This window comes from Protopterus annectens, chromosome 12.part0 (assembly GCF_019279795.1).
Source record: "Protopterus annectens isolate FY-2018-M chromosome 12.part0, PAN1.0, whole genome shotgun sequence".
NCBI lineage: Eukaryota > Metazoa > Chordata > Ceratodontiformes > Protopteridae > Protopterus > Protopterus annectens.
This window is the reverse complement of record NC_056746.1, coordinates 1,261,654,945-1,261,676,901: the sequence shown is the minus strand read 5'-3', so window position 1 is coordinate 1,261,676,901 and position 21,957 is coordinate 1,261,654,945. Positions and strand designations below refer to the sequence as shown.

The 21,957-nt window shown below is 43.8% G+C and overlaps 1 protein-coding gene across 2 annotated transcripts in view; it reads left to right on the top strand.

Moving 5' to 3' along the window:
* Positions 1-21,957, top strand: part of NCOA6 (nuclear receptor coactivator 6) — a 1,393,760-nt gene that overhangs the window by 1,153,351 nt on the left and 218,452 nt on the right. For both annotated transcript variants that reach the window (XM_044090286.1, XM_044090285.1), the window contains exon 8: positions 6,837-6,867. In XM_044090286.1, the coding sequence (XP_043946221.1) occupies positions 6,837-6,867 (31 nt within the window). The remainder of the gene's footprint in view (positions 1-6,836; positions 6,868-21,957) is intronic.

Here is a 21,957-nt window from a genome sequence, read left to right as displayed (position 1 = left end):
TGGAGACCTATTCTAGATATCTCACAGCTCAACCCCTTTCTCAAGGTCCCTTCTTTTTGGATGTTTACTTTTAAAACCCTGTTTCTTCTTTTGTTACCCCAGGCTTATCTGGTGTCCTTGGATCTGAAAGATGTTTAGCTTCATATCCCTATTCACCCTCTTTTCAGGAAGTTTTTACATTTCTCTGTGTCTTCCTTTCATTTTCAGTTCTCTTGCTTTGCCCTTTGGCCTCTCAGCTAGGGTATTCACAAAATGCCTAGCTCCTGTGATTGCTTTTTGCAAGCTCCAAGGCATTTAGATTTTTCCTTAAATGGATGATGTGTTGTTTCAGGCACCTTCTTCCAGTTGCCTTTTACAGGATCTGAAGTTCACCATCACTCTCCTTCAAGACTGGAGTTCACTATCACCTTCCAAAAGTCCATCTTGACTCCCTCTCAGGATCATGTACATCTGGAATGCAAAATTCTGACAGTGCCAATGTTGGCCTCTCTTCCTTCTCCAAATGTTTTGTCATTGACAGCCTTCTTTCATTTTCGTCTTCCTCTGACTGCCATGCCAACCAGGGAGTTTCTTTGGGCCCTGGGATTCATGGCCTCTTCTATTAAGATGCTTCCTGTTGCCAGACTGTATATGCAGAACCTTCAGTGCTACCCCAAGTCAGTTTGGCTACAGTATTGTCGCCCTGTAGATTTCAATGCATCTCTCCTTCCCCGTCTAAAGAAAGAGTTTGAGTGGTGGATTCAACAGTTTGCTCTCGACCCAGGCAGGCCCTTTAGCCTCCAGTCCCTTCTCAAGAACTGTTTACTGATGCTTCAGAAATGGGGTAGGAGTTTGTTTTGGTCATGTGAAAATTCAGGGTCTCTGGCTTCCCCATCAGAAGTCAGACCATATCAACATCAAAAAGATGAGAGATCTGATTCTGGCCCTTCAAGATTTTCACCTCATGTTCTGTCCAGGTGTACAAAAACAATACTACAGTGATGTGGTATGTCAACAAGCAGGGGGAGACAAAATCTTGCCTTCTTTGTAGGATAGCTCTCCGGGCCTGGGAGGTCTCTCTCCATTATTGGTTAACTCTTCAGGCAGTATGCATTCCTTCAGAGCAGGTCCAAAACACAGGCTTACAAAATGGATGCTTCATAGAGATGTGTCTTTGGATATTGTCCATTGGTGGGGTATTCCTCAGGTAGATTCTTTTGCGTCCTCTCCAAACAACTTCCTGTCTTCTGTTCCAGAGTGCCATCCTATCTAGCTTGGAAGATGGATGCCCTTTCTTTTTCTTGGAAAAGGATGTTTCTTTATGCTTTCTCTCCCTTCCTCTTCAGCTGGACTCCCTGAAAATCTTGCTAGTGACTCCCTTTTGGCCAAGTCAGCAGTGGTTCCCCCTCTTAATGCATCTGGCCAGGGACAGTCACCACAGGTTACCTCACCAGTTGGATGTCATCACACAAAACAAGGGGTCTTTCATCCATTCTCACTTGTCCTCTCTTCAACTGATGCTGTGGATGATAGGGTTTTGATCCTTTTCAGGCACTTCTTTTCTGAGGCCGTGCTCAGGGTTTTACAGAAGGCATGAAACCCTCAACCAGAAAATTGTGTATGTCCAAATGGAAAAGATTTTCTGTCTTGTGCCATGCTCGTAACCAGGACCCTTTTTCAGTGGGGGCCCCTCTGGTCCACTTTTATTTGTGCGAGTTTCTCCAGTCTGGCCTGGCCTGGCCTATTCTTCTGTGAAGGCCGATTTGTTAGCCATTTGTGCTGGTCTGCCCTTGAATCCTGTTTTGAATTTTCATTTTGAGGTCATATCATTTCTTAAAGGTGTCCGGCATATTACTCCTACAAGGAAACCTACTCCTCCTCCTCGGGACCTTAATTTTGTGTTGGACAAATTAAGTCTGGCTCCTTTTGAGCCTTCAGATTTTGCTTCTTTGCAATATTGTACCTAGAAGACTGTTTTGTTGCTGGCTGTTACTTCTACTCGAAGGGTTTCTGAGCTCCAGGCCCTTATGACCATTATGTCTGTTTCGTTCTCTCACAGGAACAGGGTGTCCCGTTGTGTTAATCCTTCTTTTATGCCCAAGGTAGTAAATGAGTTGCCCCTTGAATCAGTTGATGCAACTTCCTCCCTTTTTCCCTTCTCAGTCTGCTAATGAGAGGGTCCTGCGTACCTTGGATTTGCACAGACAGCTAACTAAGGCCACTCATAAGTCTGATCGGCTTTTTGTTTCCTTTCATCCCAGGACATTGGGTTTGGCTGTTTCTAAGCAAGCCATCTCCTCCTGGATGTCTAAGGCTGTTTCAGTTTGTTCTTCTTTTCATGGCAAATCTCAGTGTTCTGTTAAAGCTCATTCCACTAGGGCCTTTGCCTCTTATGGCCCCTTATTCAAGGGGTTGAAAACCAGTTCCATCCTTGAAGCTGCCACTTGATCTTCAGTGCATAGCTTTACTAAGCATTATAAGTTAGATATGGTTTCTAGGGCCAGAGCAGATTTTGCTGAAACCTTTTTATATGGGTTTAAGGTCTCTCTCCATCTTTCCAACTCCTATTCTGTTTCTTGAGCTTTTTTATTCTCCCTTCTGTTTTGGATACTGCAGCAGTGACATAGGATGACATAGTGCAGTTGGGTAAAATTTTACCAGAACAGTAGATGTCCTTCTCTTCACTGTTGCAGTATTCGCTCCCTCCCTCCAAACCCCTTGTTTGTTCTGTTTTCTTGTTTTAGATTCTCTTCTTGCTGAGGGTTTCCCCTTTTTCTTCTGCCTTTTTTTTTCCTTCTGGATGTGCGTGGACTGCTTTATCCTATGGAGACTATTCTCTTCTGGGACATTTCAGTTCTGGATAGTTGTGTCCATACATCCCTTTTTTGCCCAGTGTTCTGTAGTGGGAGCATAAATGTGATGCACAGCACATACAAGATCATTAAGGCTTTTGTATACTGCCCGAACATCAGGCTACCTTGGGCAGGAGATTCCTTCTGTTTTGGATACTGGTAACAGTGAAGAGAAGGACATCTACTGTTATGGTAAGATTTTACAGAACTGTACTTTGTATCTGTTCTCTCTACATCAGGCCAACACTGATATTCACTATGTGTGTGTGTGTGTGTATATATATATATATATATATATATATATATATATATATATATATATATATATATATGTATATATAATGTCATTCTGATGTCTTTATCCCTGGCTGAGACTGAAATAGCTCCAGTGGGATCAGTGCTCTAGTGTGGTTAAATAAATAAACTTCTCCTTTGCAGGCAGAGCAATTGAAGGCATGCCGAATCTTCAAAAAGATGTTTGTAAAGTAACAAGTGCTCAGATTACTTCAGGGAGAAGTTTATAGTTGTGTACTTTCGTCACATCTAGTTTTCTTTTGACCTTCCAGTGTTATCTGGTCTGGGGTCTTGTTTTAATCAAACATGTTATGTGGGTATGTCTTTCACATCCGAAGATGTCTGCTTGTAGAGTAATTGTACTACTTTCCATATGTGCTTCAAAGTGATTTATTTGTTCTTGCTAAATTTTTTAAATGTCATCATCATCATCTTCTTTCGGCTGTTCCCGTTAGGGGTTGCCACAGCAGATCACCTGTTTCCATTTCTTCCTGTCCTCTGCATCTTGCTCTGTCACACCAACCACCTGCATGTCTTCTCTCACCACATCCATAAACCTCATCTTAGGCCTTCCTCTTTTCCTGTTACCTGGTAGCTTCATCCTTAGCATCTTTTTCCCAATATACTCAGCATCCCTCCTCAGCACATGTCCAAACCAACGTAATTGTGCCTCTCTGACTTTGTCTCCAAACCTTCCAACCTGGGCTGACCCTCTAATATACTTATTCCTAATCCTGTCCACCCTCGTCACACCCAGTGCAAATCTTAACATCTTTAATTCTGCCACATCCAGCTCAAACTTCTGCCTTTTTGTCAATGCCACTGTCTCCAACCCATATAAAATAGCTGGTCTCCCTCTTGTAGACCTTCCCTTTCACTCTTACAGGTACTCGTCTCACTCCTAACACTCTTCTACACCCACTCCATCCTGCCCGTACTATCTTCTTCACCTCTCTTCCACACTCACCGTTACTCTGAACTATTGACCCCAAGTATTTAAACTCATCCACCTTCGCCACCTCTACTCCTTGCATCCTCACCATTCCTCTATCCTCCCTCTCATTCACACACATATATTCTGTCTTATTCCTGCTGACCTTTATGCCTCTTCTCTCTAGAGCATATCTCCATCTCTCCAGGGTCTCCTCCATCTGTTCCCTACTCTCACTACAGATCACAATGTCATCTGCAAACATCATAGTCCACGGGGACTCCTGTCTGATCTCGTCTGTCAACCTGTCCATCACCATTGCAAATAAGAAAAGGCTCAGAGCTGATCCTTGATGTAACCCCACCTCCACCTTAAATGCATCCGTCACTCCCACCGCAGACCTCACAGCTGTCACACTACCCTCGTACATATCCTGTACCACTCTTACATACTTCTCTGACACTCCTGACATCCTCATACAATACCACAACTCCTCTCTAGGCACCCTGTCATATGCTTTCTCTAAGTCTAAAAAACACAATGCAACTCCTTCTGACATTCTCTGTACTTTTCCATCAACACTGTCAGAGCAAACATCGCATCTGTAGTGCTCTTTCCCGGCATGAAACTATACTGCTGATCATTAATCATCACGTCCCTTCTTAACCTTGCTTCCGCTACTCTCTTCCACAACTTCTTGCTGTGACTGATCAGTTTAATCCCTCTGTAGTTACTACAGCTCTGCACATCACCCTTATTCTTAAAAATCGGTACCAAAACACTTTTTCTCCATTCCTCAGGCATCCTCTCACTTTCCAAGATTTCATTAAACAATCTGGTTAAAAACTCCACTGCCATTTCACCTAAACACCTCCATGCTTCCACAGGTATGTCATCTGGGCCAGCAGCCTTTCTGTTCTTCATTTTCTTCATAGCTATCCTTACTTCCTCCTTGCTAATCCACTGCACTTCATGATTCACTATCCCTACACCATCCAACCTTCTCTCCCTCTCATTCTCTTCATTCATCATCCCCTCAAAGTACCCTTTCCATCTCCTCAACACACTCTCCTCACTTGTGAGTATGTTTCCCTCATTATCCTTTATCGCCTTTACCTGCTGCACATCTTTCCTAGCTCGGTCCCCCTGTCTAGCCAATCAGTACAGGTCCTTTTCTCCCTCCTTAGTGTCCAACCTTTCATACAACTCTTCATATGCCTTATCCTTAGCCTTCGCCACCTCTCTCTTTGCCATGCACCTCATCTCCATATACTCCTGTCTACTTTCTTCATCTCTGACAATCCCACTTCTTCTTTGCCAACCTCTTTCTCTGTATACTCTCCTGTACTTCCTCATTCCACCACCATGTCTCCTTGTCATCCTTCCTCTGTCCAGATGCGATACCAAGCACCTTTCTAGTCGTCTCCCTTACTAGCTCTGCTGTAGTTACCCAGCTATTTGGTAACTCTTCACTGCCACCCAGTGCCCGTCTTAACTCATCCCTGAACTCCACCTCACAATTTGGGTTTTATTCCCAGAACTATGTGGTGGTTTTCATAGATGTTAACAGGAAAGTGATTGAAGTATGCTTTTTCATATAGTTGTCCATTTTCCTACTAGTCAAAAATATTTGTATAGGTATCTGTTACTTCTACATGAAAAAAAATGTGGCTTTGACTCTATTATTGAGTCTGCTATCATCTTAATGATTCTGAAAATAACTTTGCAGTAGTTCTTAAGAAATACAACAGTGCAGCTAAAGAGATCTGCTATTTGTTTTCTTGCTGCTTTATAAGTTACAAAAGGTGTGCTCCACTTCCCACTCGGTGTTTTATTGTAAGAGTCTCTCTGGTCATATAGGAATAAAGTTCTCATCTTGTCACTTGTGCCTAGTAGAACTTTCTTCACATTCTTGCTGCTTGCCTGCTGCCATTTCTGTCAGGCATATTCATGAACCCCATCTTTAATAATTTACCTCTTCGTGATCAGTTTCTTTTTCAGTATAGAGCGACTGTTTTGAAGTTTAGCTTGAGAAAGTACTAGACAAATGCCTTATTACTGCTGTTTTAGGACTTGTAATATGAGTTATGTTTGCTTCCCTAAGTCCAACATCCACTGAAAGAACTACTTATATGCTATGAATTTACAAAGTGCATTTTTATGTTCTATGTCAGTGTACCATGTTTGTTTCAGAGATGCTCGTGTCTATTTGTAGCTGTCGAACATGATTTTAAGTAGTTTTGAGACTGTGTGTGTGTGTGTGTGTGTGTGTAAAAGACTTAGCTGCTTTTATATAATTACATTTCTCCATACCTCTCAACCATCCATATTTTTGCCTTATGTTTTTGATCCATCCCTCAAAACTTGTGTTTTTTTCTGGCACATCAAAGGCAATAAATGACACACATTTGGGTTTCAGATATTATATCCTTCAGAAAATGCATGCTAAACAAAACCTGTTATTCTAACAACTTTCAAGTTTATAAGAGCAATATTTAAAAATCTGTCCCCATTTATGGGCTTTTGCCACCCCCCCCCCCCCCCCCCCACACGCACACACACACACTATCGTAGGCCTCTGTCCAGATAAGAAGTTGAGAGGTATGTTTTCAATTCCAGGTGTAATTCCCATGTAACAGCTTTCCTAATTATTATTTAAAATAGATTTAGTAATGTTGACTGCTCTCCTATCAGGTTATTTTTTGTCTAATATGAAATTTGAACAATTTTAGGTGTAATGTTCACTATTAATTCTATTTATTTATTCATTTTTCTTGAAGATGGACCTCTGCCATTGATCATGAATCACAGGTACGTACACTAGTTAAGTATTTGTTTTGAAAACAAAGTGCTTCACGTGTATTAAACTGGTGTGCATATATTGTATGTAATTTTATGATGCATTAAAGAATGTAAGCTGTTTAATTTTGATGTGTATGCACTTTCAGCAAGATGATGACTTCACAATCTTGCTTGTTACACAGCAGATGACATCTGCTTCCCTGAAGTCTGGCAGCTCTTAATTAATAGAGTAGTAAGTACTGACTGTTGGACATTGTCCAGGGAGGCGCATTTGTTTTAACCGGCACTTTGTTTTAGTATTTTGGCAGCAAGAAATGCACTTGTAGTTTTAGTAGGGAATGTGAGTTGATGTGCATGGCAGTGCTGTGGAAAAATTCTGGTTACCCCGTGGACTTTGTAACCGGAAGTGTGTGTAGGTATGTGCCATAACCTTTGAATTACATTGCAGGTGAAATATACTGTCATTGTATTCCTTTTTTGCTCTACATTCTAAAATCCATTATTTCGCAGTTCAGTGTAGCAAAAAAATAATCAGAAGCTAATCTCTATGTGTTGTTAAAAGGAAGTCACCTGTTGCCATGTTGTCATGCCTTGGTTACCACATTTTGCAACCATTATGTAACCTTGGCTTGCATGTCAGAATATTGTCATATATGGGTCAGTCGTTCATGAGATAGACACTGTTATGGCTGTACTGTAAAATGATGATTCATCTTCCCAATTGTAAATAGTTGTCACCCCCCCCCCAGTGTGCATATTGAAGAAGCGTTCTCCATATTGCATAATTATGACCAAAGACATCACAAACATTTTTTCATTATTTTTGGTATCTTCCTACCAGAGAAGAGTAAATCCTTTGTATTATAGAGGAAAAGAGTACAGTTACATTTTTATGGTTTATGGGCACACATGTCAAGATGATCTACCACAGTAACCATGTAAATATGCAGTGCCATCAAGACCGTAATCTGCTCTAATCAGAAATGGTTGCTTTATTCAGAAGTTGCCCAGTGTCAGCATGCAGGGTTCCCACCTAAACTGCGTACGTTGCACTGCACACCGAGGCTAAATTTGACTTTTTTTTACTCTTTGGAAGTACACATTCTTATAGGAATGTTTAAACACATTTGAAAAACAGTCACTGTTTAAGTAGGTATTGATAATGATACATCCCTTTTAAATGTCCTTGCAAGTGAGTAGGCTTAACCTTTTTAAGATATGTGGTGATTCATCCTCACAATTAGTACAGCAGTAGGTAACCTTCCTCACTGTCTGGCTGAACTGTTGCTTGTAGAGGGAAGTAGAAAACCCCAGAAAAGAATTAACTAAATATACAAGCTGCTTCAGGGAGAGAGAAAGAGTACCCTTCTGGCTATTTCTGTCAGAGGGTGTTTGGAAGAAGAAGAAAAAAATTGAAACAATTTCTTATACACCAAGTTGTATAAAAGGTTTTGAAGGCTAAAAGTATGTTCAGCGGTTTGCACAGTGCTCTTCTTCCCTCATTCCATACCTGTACAAGCAGACTTGGCAACTGATAGCAATGGCAAGCAGTTATTAATTTTTTTTATCCAGTCAGATATATATTCATTCTGGAGTAAATCTGGCTGCATGACTTTGAGTGATAAGGCAAGACTGTTTCCCAGGTGATCCAAAGCTGAAAAGTGACTTGGAGGTGAGAGTAGAAGAGAGTAGCCAACGTTGCCTTACCTATCCAGGGGAGAGATGTGGTCCTGGTTGCCATTCCACTACCAGCAGGTGGAGCCGTGCAGGCAACAAAATGCAGAAGACTGAAAGATGTGGGTGTGATGCTACCCAAGTGGTGGTCGCTTTCATTAGTGTGGGTGTGAAAGCACATACCTGCATGGTTTACTATCATATGTTCGACTCGAACTCAGTCGACTGCACTTTTGTCGAGCACGGAAATTCGAAAACGGTAATGTCGAACACCAAAAGCCAACCTAAGAACAGTTTTAACATGGGTCGAGATAGGTGTTTACTGTTATTGCCGAACTACAAACCTCTCCCCTATCTCGACCCATGTTAAAACCCGTTCCTAGGTTGGCTTTTGGTGTTCGACATTACCGTGTTCGAATTTCTGTGTTCGACAAAAGTCCATTCAACTGAGTTTGAGTTGAACATATGATAATAAACCACCTGCATGCATGAGAAGGGTGTATTTATCCCTCACTTTAACTGAAGTACCCCCCAGCCACCTAGGGGCAAAATTAAATATAGTGGAAACACCTTCATAGCTTGCAGCTGCAGGTCTCAACACAAGACAACTTCAGTAGCTTTCTGGATAGTGGCCCATTTTGGCAGCTTTCACTGTATCCTGGAGAAACCCATTGTGGGAGAACAGATGAGCTCAAGACCAGTGGGAGTGATTGATGGTTCTTGAGCAAGGAGGATAAAAGAATCTTAGGGCAGTTAAAAAAAAAAAAAAAAGTGTGTGTTTTGCCAGGAGGATGCATTCTACAAGATTTATGGCAATGGGGAATTTCAAATGCATTATAGGTCATCATCTTTTGTGTGCTTCTCCATTCTAGTTTCATTAGGAGAGAAGAGGTTATCCTTGATGTCGTTCCTTGGATCACTGTTGCAGGGTTACTATATTTTAGGATATCCTGCCAAGGACAGCCATCCATCTGGCCAACTTACCAAAACCTTGTTGCCTTCATCGTGTGTCGTATGTCCAAAGTATGACCTAAGCGAGTGCGGGCTATGAGAGACACAAGAGAAGTACAAGCACGAATTACCTAATCCAGGGGAGAAGAAAATTTGGAAGGCCTGTTACACCACAACAAAGTTGGTGAGCCCCTAGGCCCAGTCACCATTGTCTATGAAGTGCCTTCATAGCTCCCAAACCTGCCATTGATTAGTGCCAAAGCCTGTAGCATGATCCCTGTGGAGGGCACACACACTTGTCAGCCTGGAGCACATACTTGCAAGCCAAAACCTTTTCCTATTGGTTGGCCTTAATGCCCATCCTGAAGGCTTTGGGTTCAGATGTCTGATCATGATTAACACAGAGGAAGGAGGTACCCCACACTGCTTATGCATAAGAAACATAGGCAATCTAGAAGGCTCAAGTGAAGTCTAGTGTCCCACCTGTGACAAAGAGGGTGACGAGTATAAAGACAAGCCCAGATAAAATCACTTTAGCTAGCAGATCTAGGAGACACTCTCTCTCTCTCTGAGATACCCTCCACGTGGAAGGAATAAAGACACCTTATTGAAGTTTCCAGGAGTTTATTCAGTTAAGTAGGCAGATGGACCAGTGTTCCTGTTCTAATGCATTAATCTGCCATCTACCTACTTAACTGAATAAACTCCTGGAAACTTCAACAAGGTGTGTCTATTCCTCCCACAGGGAGGGTATCCGAGAGAGAGTCTCCTAGATCTGCTAGCTAAAGTGATATTATCTGGACTTATACTCTTGTTTCTGTTTATGCGTAAGGAGGATCAAAGAAGACTGGATTGAGTTACCTGGTGTCAGTCTGCAAACCTAGACTTCCAAGGCAGTCCCCACTGCTAAACACAGAAGCAAGACATCAAAGCCAAAATGAAGGCCTTGGCAGAGTAGGCCTTCATTCCTTCCACCTCTTAGGCTCTCCCACTGATCTCTACAAGTTGTTTGAGGACTTTAAGCTCAGTCAGCCTCTGATGAACTTTGTGTCAGAAGTCCCCTCTGCAAAAAAGGAGTTTGGATTCCTTAGACTTAAAGGTGGACGACTTGGAATATGTTTGCCAAATGTCTGCCCGCTCTTTCTTACTGTCAGATAGTGAGGAGGCCTTGTCCTTTGTTTCGTCTTTGTAGGATGTCTCATTTGAGAATACATTTCACAGAATGAAGAAGACTTTTAATGATGCCTTTAGTAGTGCATCTGTGCAGCCAGATTCTCAGCCCTCTTCTCCTATGAAGCCATCTGTCTCTATAGAGTTTATAATCGTCACAAACGTCTGTGTAAGAATAGTCTCACTAATCCATCAGTGGTTTTCTGGGATTCCAGAAGGGAATCTGATGTGGTTGCATCCAGAAACACTGTTCCCCATGGCAATGAGAACATCATCCTAAACTGCTTTTGGATGAATCAGCCTCACCTAACCTGCTACTAGGGCCTTAAATATCCAGCCTTGCATGCTAAAGTTTTGCGTGTCTCCTCCTTAGCTACTTGAGACAAAAGGTAGTGGGGATAGAGGGTAATAGCTTAAAGAAGAAGATGCTTGGCATGTGCAGCCTCAGTTCGCAGGTCGCCACGCACTCTATGAATTGAGGCTGTAATGCTGTGGATGGATCATGGCAGGGCAGCTGCATTAATGTCTGTGGTTAGGAGGTATGCCTGACTGAGGACTTGGCCACTCTCAGAGCCTGTAAAAGCAGAACTTCTCAATGCCAGCCTGGACAAGGAACAACCTTTTGGACCTCCTTGCAGTGAAAGGTGTTTACATTTCTTTCCCTTTCCACCAGTTTTGTAATTTATCAAGGATCTTTTTTTTTTTTTCATACCTCTTCACCTATATAGGTTAGAAACTACCACAAAAGGGCAAGAAAGGCTGTTACAGAAAAAACGTCATGCTAACCAGGGAAAGGTGCTTGGGGTTCCTTATGGTCATGAAAGTCAAAGGGAGTAGCTATGATTTCACAAAGCTAACCCCTCCCCCCCCTATACCACTTCATCCCCACTCTACCCAACAGACTTGCTGTCTCAGAGAGCCATATAAAATTTTACTTCACACTGTTCCTAGTCAAAGGGTGTGCATATGTTGGAGGGAACACTGAGGCCTGTTTTGGATCTTTACAGCTTGGAATGAGTATTAAATCATCCACACACTGAAGCAACGCCCCCAGTCCCAAAATAGGCTACGGCCCTGAAGGGAAAAACAAGAGGCTGTCAGTGCTGTAAATTGCTTCCTCTCCTGGGATTTTCCCTAAAACTTCCAAAGTTGCACCTTGCTCCATTGAAACAAGTGATGTTTCTGGAGGCAAGATGTAAACTTAACAGAAAGCATTTCTTACAAGGTCTTTTTGTATCTTTAGGTTCCTTTGGCCCCATTCTGTTGTTCTGCAGGATCTGTTCGTGCTGACATCACCTGTTTTTCAGGTACTGTTGCACTTTCTTCATATGAAGTGTTGCCAGGGGACCTTAAACTCCAGAACTCTCTTGCTAAGGTACGATTTTGCTTGGAGATGTATTGGGGTAAAAAGGGGACCTTGCCTGAGGGAAGGGATACTCCTTGCTGTAGGTTAAATTGAATTCATACCAATCTTGGTACCACCAGCATCCCAGGTGTTCACTACAGACGCCGTGTGCTAGGCCTGTGGGGTGCATGTATGGCAGACAAGGGTCCAGAGGATTTGAGATAGGGTCTTCAGAAGGTCTAACAACATAAAAACAACGATGGTAGTGATTGTAGCTGTCAAAGTATTCAAGGCCTATATAGCAACAGGGATATGGTACATCGAAATGGGCAGTACCATACTGATGAATTAATCATCAGGCAAGCGGATACCCTTTCTTGCGTGTTGTGCAGACTAGAATTGCCGGCAGTGGAAATGGTCCTAGAGTCATACATGACCTTCAGGATACTGCACATTATGCTTCCCTATTATATAACCGAACATTCAGAATTTCGAACATGCCTTTAACGACAGCTTCATGTCGAAAAGCCCAAATTCCGAACACACGAAACAGCAATTTTTTTCTTAGGGAAAAAATTTGCTGGTCTGCAAAACAAACAAAAAAAAAACACAAAATAAAGTGGGGGGGCTTTGCACGCCACACCCCCAAATGTGGGGGGCTGTGCCCCCCACACCCCCTGACGTAAATATACCAACTCCGAGGTCAGTGGAGGAAATGACAAAGTCACGAAAACGGCCCAGTGATTTCTTTCCCCCCTAGGAAAAAAATCACTGTTCCGTGTTTTCAGGATTTGGCCTTTTTGACATTAGGCTATCGATAACGCAGTGTTCGAAATTCTGAACTTTCGCATAAATAATAGTGACCCGCACATTATATACCAAGATAATTTGTTGATAGATGAGGTGAGCAGAGCAGAAGCAGACTTTACAAATGGATTCTCAACAGGGTTGTAGTTTTGGACTTGGTCAACAAGTGGGGTGTGCCACATGTAGACCTTTTAGCTTCTCCAGAAAATGATCAGTTGCACAAATGCTGTACCAGGCTGCAGCAACTGGGCCTGAGAAACGGATGTCTTCTGCATTACCTAGCCAGGTCATTTTCTATATATTTTCCCTGCAATACTTTTAATCCCCAGGCTGCAGCAGAAGATAGATTAAGGCCAGTAATGCTATTATAGCTCACTAACTCCATTTTGGCCCAGGCAGCATTGATTTTGTCTCCTGCTTCAGCCTGAGAGGGGCTGAGGTGGTGTGGGTACCTCTGCATGCAGTTCCATTAACCATAATTAACCCCAACCCAAGAGAATGAGATGATTTAGCACTCTTCCCTTTCAGGCTTGTGTTTTCTGAGGACTTGATCACCTTGAGGGAGGCCAGGGGACAGGAAACCTAGTATGTAGAAATCATTCTTAAGTGGAAAGGGTTTCTCTCTGCAGAAATGCAACAAAAACCCAGACTCAAATTCTACCTAGGTGTAGCTGGTCATTCCTTACTCATCAGACCTCTACAGAACAGGTGTTACCCTTTGCCTCACTAGAGTTGCTGCCTCTGACATTTAAGCTTGTCTGCCACTAGACCCATCTCTTTTATTCCCTTTTGCCAGTTATGTATTTTCCTAAAGGGATGATGTCCTTCAAGGATGCATCTACAGTCCTTACAAATGGGTTGTCCTGTCGTCAGGCAGCCCTTCGGTCGGCCGGATTCCAAAGTCTGGGTCTGGCTTCGGCTGATGTCGCACTTCACCCGACGTCATTGCGGCAGTTCTTCGGGTATAAAGGCAGCAGCCGACGCCATTTTCCCCAGTCTTTCTTGCCGCGCGGCGCCCGAAGCAGAAGCTGTTCGCAAGTGCCGGTCGGTCAGATCCAGAGATTACTACTACCGAATACTACTTCGAAGACTTCTATAAAGCTAAGTACCCCGTTGGGGACTCTTTCTTGCCTCAGCCGATGTCAGAGAAAGTTAATAACTGTTTATCTTGTAGGAAACAAATACCTCATAAAGATTTCCACTCCTACTGCATACATTGTTTAGGCCCAGACCACGACGTAGCAGCTTGTCTAGCCTGTGCTTCTTTTAACCGACGGACGCTGAGACGTCGCTCGGACTTTGCTGAACAGATTTTCGGCTCCGATTTTGCCTACATTATGCCGTCGGATCCTCCGACTACGCAAATTACCAAAAAACGCAAAGAAAAGGACCGACACTCGCGGTCCGCGGTTACCGCCGAAACCGCGGTTAAGCAAACCACGAGTGTCTCGGCTTCGGCCGAAACCGAGCAAGCGGTTCTTTCTTCAGCCGATAACTTGCCTTCTACCGAGGCCTCTTCTAACCTGGTAGAAACGGCTTCTGAAACTCAACCTTCTGTTGCGATTTCACAGGATTTGTCAGACACCATTCCCCTAGATATTTCCACCCCTGCACGTGGAGCTGCTAGGCCTCCTCCAGCTATGTCTATTAAGGCCTTTGCCAGGGCTAAAGCAGCCAAAGCATCAAAACCTGTGCCTGCCAAGCCCCCCTCTCACAGGCCCAGCTCCAGCTCCCATATGCTTTCTTTGGCAGAGGATCTCATCTCTTTAATTCGTGGAGCCCAGCCTCATCCAGACAGGGCCTCTCTCACTCCTCCAGAAAAGAGGCCTAGAGCAGAGCCCCCTGAGCCTGTAGCCACAGATGATTCCTCTGATGACTCAGATCATACAGACCCTCCTGAGGCTTCTTATTCTCCTTACGAAGACTCCGATGCTGAGGAGTCCATCCCTTCAGCCTCTCCTCCTGAGGAATTTTCCTTTGGGGAAACCTTGCATGCTATGAGGGAACAATTTCAGTGGCAGGGCCAAGATTTCTCAGATTCTAGAAAAAGGCTTAGGACCTTCCTACACTTGCCACAGCATAGGCCCTTAGCTATACCTCCAGTTCTATCTGTTGTTGATGATGCATTTAATGATGCTTGCACTGCTCCTGATACTTTACCTCCAGCCCCTGCTAAGCCCGATAGGTACTACAGGGTCCCGGACACTCATCACCACTTATATAAGGCTCCTTTTGCAGATCCAGAGACTATCTCACAGGGCCCTAAAGCTGTAGCAACTGCTACTTCTAAAAACCCCCTCCCCTCTGAAAGGGATTCCAGGTCCTTAGAGAGATGGGGTAAAAAAGTTTACACCTCTGCTACTTTGTCAGCTAGAGCTTTGAACTGCCAATTTCATATGATTCAATATCAAGAGTTTATGCTTGACCAGTTGACTAAAAAGCTGTCCTCTGAAGAATCTTTTGATAAAAAGTATATTCAAGAAATGTTACATAACATACAGCAAGTTAGTAACCATTCTTTAAAATGTGGCTATGATGCACTGGAGGCTTCCTTTAGATCAGCCATGACTGGCACAGTTATCAGGAGGCATGCATGGTTGAAAGAACAGGCATTACCAGACCATGTCAAATCTAAGCTTTTGGATGCACCTATGGACAAGGTCAATTTATTTGGTGCCCCCGCACAGCAGGTACTAAAAAAGATGGAAGAGAAAGCAAAATCTGTGCAAACAGTCAAAGATTTCTTACAAGTTCAACCTCCAAGGTTTAGCAGGAACTGGCCCTCCAAGAATTGGTCCTTTCCGGACTCCTCTAAGACACAAAGAGGCAGGAATAGGCGCTCTAGAGGCAGAAACCAATCCAGGGGTGCCTACAGGGGTCGCCAGTGGCAGGGTAACAACCAACGAGGCACCGATACAGCCACCACCACTACAACAACTCAATCGCAGTGACTTGGCGGTGGCACCGCCTACCAGGGAACAACTACAAGCACCCTTAGGCGGAAAGTTAACATTATTTTCAAAAAACTGGCACTGCATTACAAGAGAAAAATGGATTTTGCAGACTATAGACAAAGGTTACAGGTTCCATTTCCATACACTACCAGGAAAGAGAGGAATGCCAAACCTTCCACCTTCTCAAAGGACAGAAGCTCTAAAACAAATATCTCCATTATTAAGAATGAGAGCTGTGGAAAAGGTACCATTTACCGAGCAAGGAAAGGGATTTTACTCCAGGCTCTTCCTGGTACCAAGAAAGAAAAACAAATGGAGGCCTATTCTAGACCTGTCCGCTTTAAACACATTCCTCATTGTTCCAAAATTCAAAATGCTGACCCTACAGCAGCTTCTTCCCATGCTGGGCAAGGAGTCTTGGCTGGTAACTCTAGATCTCAAGGAGGCATACCTGCACGTCCCCATAAGACCAATTTGCAGAAGATACCTCAGATTTCTTGCAGGATCAGAGCATTATCAATTCTCAGCATTGCCCTTTGGCTTATCTACTGCGCCCAGAGTGTTCACGAAATGCCTGGCATCAGTAATCGCTCATTGCAGACTTCAGGGAATTCAAATCTATCCCTACCTGGATGACTGCCTGATACAAGCGGACAACAAAAACAAACTAACAGGAGACTTACAAAGAGTCATTTACCTGCTGCAAGCCCTGGGATATACAGTCAATACAAAAAAGTCAAGGCTGACTCCATCCCAAAGAATAACCTTTCTGGGTGCAGAATTGGACACATCAAAACAAATGGCATTTCTAACCACAGAAAAGAAAGAGCAACTTCCTCTCTACTTCTCGGCATTAACAAAGCAGAGCCATCTAACTGCAAGAAAAGTGCTACAAGCTCTAGGCTTCATGGCATCCTGCATAATACTGCTCCCTCATGCCAGGCTGCATATGAGAAAGCTACAGTGGTACCTAAAGAATTTGTGGTCTCAACACAAGCACAGCCTAGAAACCAAAATTCCAATGATCCCATGCCTGAAGCAAGAGTTCTTATGGTGGGCTCGGGCCTGTCAATCAAACACAGGACTGCCCTTCTCCAAAAGTCAACCAAACCAAACCATCACGACAGATGCCTCAGACCTCGGTTGGGGGGCACACATGATGGGCAAGTGCATTCAAGGCCTATGGACTCAAGACCAGCTGCATCTGCACATAAATCTAAAAGAAATGATGGCAGTAAAATTGGCAATCCAAGCATTCAAACCTATTCTCCACGAAGGCCAGTTGATGATAAGGACAGACAACACCACAGTTATGTGGTACATCAACAAACAGGGAGGCACACACTCATACCCTCTATGCCGGTTGGCACTGGACCTATGGGATGTGGCTCTGAGCTGCAACATTCAATTACAGGCAATTTACCTACCAGGGAAGGAAAACATTCTAGCAGACATATTAAGCAGAACTACAACAGATGCCCACGAATGGATGCTGCATCCGGACATCTTCAAAACCATCACAAGAGAATGGGGATTACCAGAAATAGACTTGTTTGCATCCCCACTCAACCACCAGTTGAAGAAATTCTGCACAAGGACTTACCACCCACTAGCTTGGAAGGTGGACTCACTATCCTTCAGTTGGAAAAACCTGACAGCATACGCATTCCCACCACTTCCTTTGATGCACAAGGTGCTTCTCAAGATCAAAGAGGAACGTCCGAGGATCATTCTGATAGCCCCAGACTGGCCAAGACAACATTGGTATCCACTGCTGAGGAGCATGTCTCGGGAGCAAATATGGACACTGCCCCTGATCCCATTACTGCTGACACAGAACAACTACAACATCCTGCATCCAAACCTAAAAACTGCAGCTAACTGCCTGGAACATTACATAACAGCAATTAACCCAAATTTATCCCAAAGGGTTAAAGACATAATCCCGGAGGCTCGTAGACCTTCAACAAGAAAGAATTATGCAGCAAAATGGAAAAGATATCTCATCTGGAGTACTGCAAAGGGGCATGATGTGACACTGGTGAACATAGCCAACATCCTGGAGTACTTGGCGGAGCTCTTTCATACAGGCCTGTCCTATTCCTCCATCAAGATACATGCATCAGCTATTTCAGCTGAATACAGCTTAGATCCTCCTGTCTTCTCGCATCCTCTGCTCAGACAGTTTCTGAGAGGAATTAAAAATGTAAAACCTCCCAGGAAACCTCCATTGCCAGCATGGGACTTGAACTTTGTGCTAGAAAAACTGACTCTACCTCCTTTCGAACCAGCAGCTACAGCAGAATTGCAATACTTATCCTGGAAGACTGCTTTCCTGCTGGCAATAACTTCAGCAAGAAGGGTCTCTGAACTACAGGCATTAATGGCAGTACAACCCTTCCTGATCTTCCATCAAGATAGAGTGTCCTTGAGAACAAAGCCTACATTTATGCCTAAGGTGGTATCCAGAGTCTCTTTAAATCAGGCTATCCACCTTCCTTCATTCTTCCCCAATCCACAGAACAGGGGAGAAAAACTCTTGCATACCTTGGATGTACACAGACAATTACGCTACTACCTGGACAGGACAAAAAACAATAGAAAAACTGACCAGCTTCTGGTAGCATATGCAACAGGAAAGGAAGGAAAACCAATTTCTAAACAGACAATCTCCAAATGGATAGGAAATTGCATTAGATTTTGTTACTCCTACCATGGAAAGAAAACTCCAGAGAACATCAGGCCTCACTCCACAAGGGCTACAGCCACTACCACAGCTTTCTTACGAGGAGTGGCTACCAAGGACATTATAGAGGCTGCTACTTGGACCTCCGTGCATACATTTGCCAAGCATTATAATTTACCTTTATACTCTAGATCCCGTGCTGGTTTTGCCACTGCTGTTTTGCAAGGGATACTGACTACACCATAATCTACTCTCATTTCCTCCTCCCCTAGTCTAGCTATGGTATTCTACCCATTTGTAAGGACTGCAGATGCATCCTTGAAGGACATAGTACAGTTTTGTACCTACCATAAATGTAGATGTCCGAGAGGAATGCATCTGCAGTCAGGATTACCCACCCTCCTTCCCCTCTGAGGTACTCCTAGGGTACTTACCAATCTTCAGCTAGCTTGGGGGGGATCTATTATGGTGTATTTGTTTGTATATATGTACATACATGCTTATTTTGTGTGTTTGCTCTCTACTATTTGGCATTTATCCAAATTTAGCCATCCAGGAGGGCACCTGGCATCTGGGGCAAGAAACACTGAGGAAAATGGCGTCGGCTGCTGCCTTTATACCCGAAGAACTGCCGCAATGACGTCGGGTGAAGTGCGACATCAGCCGAAGCCAGACCCAGACTTTGGAATCCGGCCGACCGAAGGGCTGCCTGACGACAGGACAACCCATTTGTAAGGACTGCAGATGCATTCCTCTCGGACATCTACATTTATGGTAGGTACAAAACTGTACTTTGCATTGCAAACCCCCACCCCCACCCCAGAGAGAAATTACTTTGTTTGGTGAAACTTATCTCACCCCATTTTGAGGCTGTTTCCATTGTTCAGTATGGAAAGATAACATTGCTATTGACATTAACCACTGGTAGTAGGATTTCAGAGCTGAAGGCCCTTGTATGCGAGAGAATATTCAGCTCTTCAACAAGGACAGTTTCTCACTTAAGGCTTTTCTTTTCCTTCATGCTTAATGGATGTGACAGAGCTGTCTTTGAACAGTTTATTCACCTTCCTGTATTTTTCCTCATCATCACAGAACAAGTGTGAAGGACTCCTGCATTCACTGGATGTCTGCAAACTGCTAATATTTTATTTAGACAAAACGAAGCTCATCAGGAAGTCTTATCAATTACTTGCCATTTTCGGAAGACAGCGATGTGACTGATTAGCGTGCAGACCATTATCAGAGCACATCGTTTCTGCTTCTGGTAATGCCATCATGGTAAGACAATTGCAGTGCATGTGAGGGCTCATTTCACAAGGGTCACTGCAGTTAGCACTGCCTTTCTTAGAGGGATCAGCAATCACTTTTGTCTTTAAAGCTGATAGCCTCCACACACTAAAACATGCAGTGCTTCCAGGGCCAGGCAGTTTTTTGTTTTCACGGTCATTCTGCAGTGTTGGTCCCTGTGGCACCTCCACTGGCCAATGTGCAGTGCTTCCAGGGCCAGGCCGTTTTTTTTTTTTGTTTGTTTGTTTGTTTTTTCACAGTCGTTCTGCAGTGTTTGTCCCCATGACACCTCCAGTGGCCAGACATTTATTTATTTATTTCAGTTTGATTACCGGGGAAGTCCACTGGGCCATGAAGTGCCCATTTTCAGTGGAGGCCTGGGGAGAAAAGCTCCAAGAACAGTAAAATACAATATAGGTTACACAATGCAAATAAAGGTTACAAAGTAAAAATACATACAATATAGTTTGTAAAAACAAGTAGGGTTAATACATTTGAGAGTTGCAGAGAACTTGATGGCAGATTTGTTTTTTTTTTTTTTTTTTTTTTAATCAATATTTATATGCTTACAGTCACTTAGTCTGTTAGTTGTAGGTATTTTGAGAAATTAGAATAAGTATGAGAGTATAGTGGAGTAGGAGTAGGGGTGCTTAGTTAGGAGTCCCTATGGAATTTAAGTGGGGTGAAAGCAGGAGCATTTCCATTTGGAGGATAGGTGAAGAAAAAGTTGAGTTTTGAAGGATTCAGTGTTGGGTATAGTCCTAAGTGAAGTAGGCAGAGAGTTCCATTTTTTACCTAGTGAGAAGGAGAGTAAAAGCTGGTCCTTAAGCTCTGGAAGCATTCCAAAGAGTTAGCACTTCCAACAGTGAATGTTAAGATGAACATATTACAGTTGTGTTGGCAACCACCTGATGTTCATCGTGTTTCACTGTTGTAGTCCTTACAAAATGGGTTTTCCGGCTCCCGGTAGCCCACAGTCGGACAGAATACCAAAGTCCTTGGTATATGATGTCGGCTGCCTTCGGTTTAAGCCTGATGTCAGGTACAAATGGAGGCAGCAACGCCATTTCCTCAGTCTTTCTTGCCATGGAGCCCGAAGCAGAAGCATTTTGCATGAGTGCCGGTCGGCCAAGTACCTTCTTATTTATTCCGACTGTTTAGTTGAAGACATCCTCAGATAAGTACCCCGTTGGGGACCCTCTTTTCTTGCTTTAACGAATGTCGGAGAAAGCTAATAACTGTCTTGCCTGTGGAAAACGGATTCAGCACCGTGATTTTCAGTCCTATTGTATTACTTGCTTGGGCCTTGAGCATGATGTCCCTAATTGCGTTCTCTGTGCTTCTTTCAACCTGCGTACCATTCCCCGTAGAGCTAGGATCTTGTTCAAGCATTTCGGAGTTTGGCCTAAGTTCGTCGGTATGACGTCTTCTGGTCTCCCGACTTCGGATGTTCCTAAGAAGTGCAAGGATAAGGACCGTGACAGACTTCGGGTCAAATTGACCGACGACATCCCTGTTAAGTTGGTTGTCGGCCCAGTGGTAGCCAGTGAGGCGCTTTCTTTGCCCCTGCAGTCGCGGTTCTTCAGCAGCAGGAGTCTGCGGAGACCTTTTCTGAGTCCTCCATTCTGCAGGCTTCCACCTCGTCTTCGTACCCTCTGTTAGTCGCCACCTCTGATGGATCTGGAGCCACTAAGCAGGCGCCGGAGTCTGAGGCCTCTCTTCTCCGACTGGAGACCAGATCCAGACCAACGACCTCGATTTCACACTTCTGCAGTAGCTAGACCTCCCGAGTCCCTCCGGCTTTCTAGCAGACCTTCCAGCCGAAAATTTACTCCAAAGCAGGCGCCGGCCTCCCCTCAAATGCCTCAGTCTCAGATGGTTAAGATGGCTAGTGATCTCTTGACTCTTACCAGGGGCTCTCAGCCACCTCCTTCTAAGAGGGCTAGGGAATTGCCCCCTCAAATTTTGTCTGCCTCAGACTCTGAGGTTTCCAGCATCTCTGCTGATGAAGAAGGAAACTCTCAGCTTTTTTCTGGTTTTGAGGATTCTGATACAGAAGACTCCATCCCTTCTGCCTCCCTTCCAGAAGATTTTTTTTTGGAGATACTCTGAATACTCTTAGGGAGCATTTCAAATGGGAAAGTCAGGACTACCCTCAGTCTAAGAAGCGGATTAGAGAGTTCTTGGATTTGCCACAGCATAAGCCTTTGGCTGTCCCTCCGGTT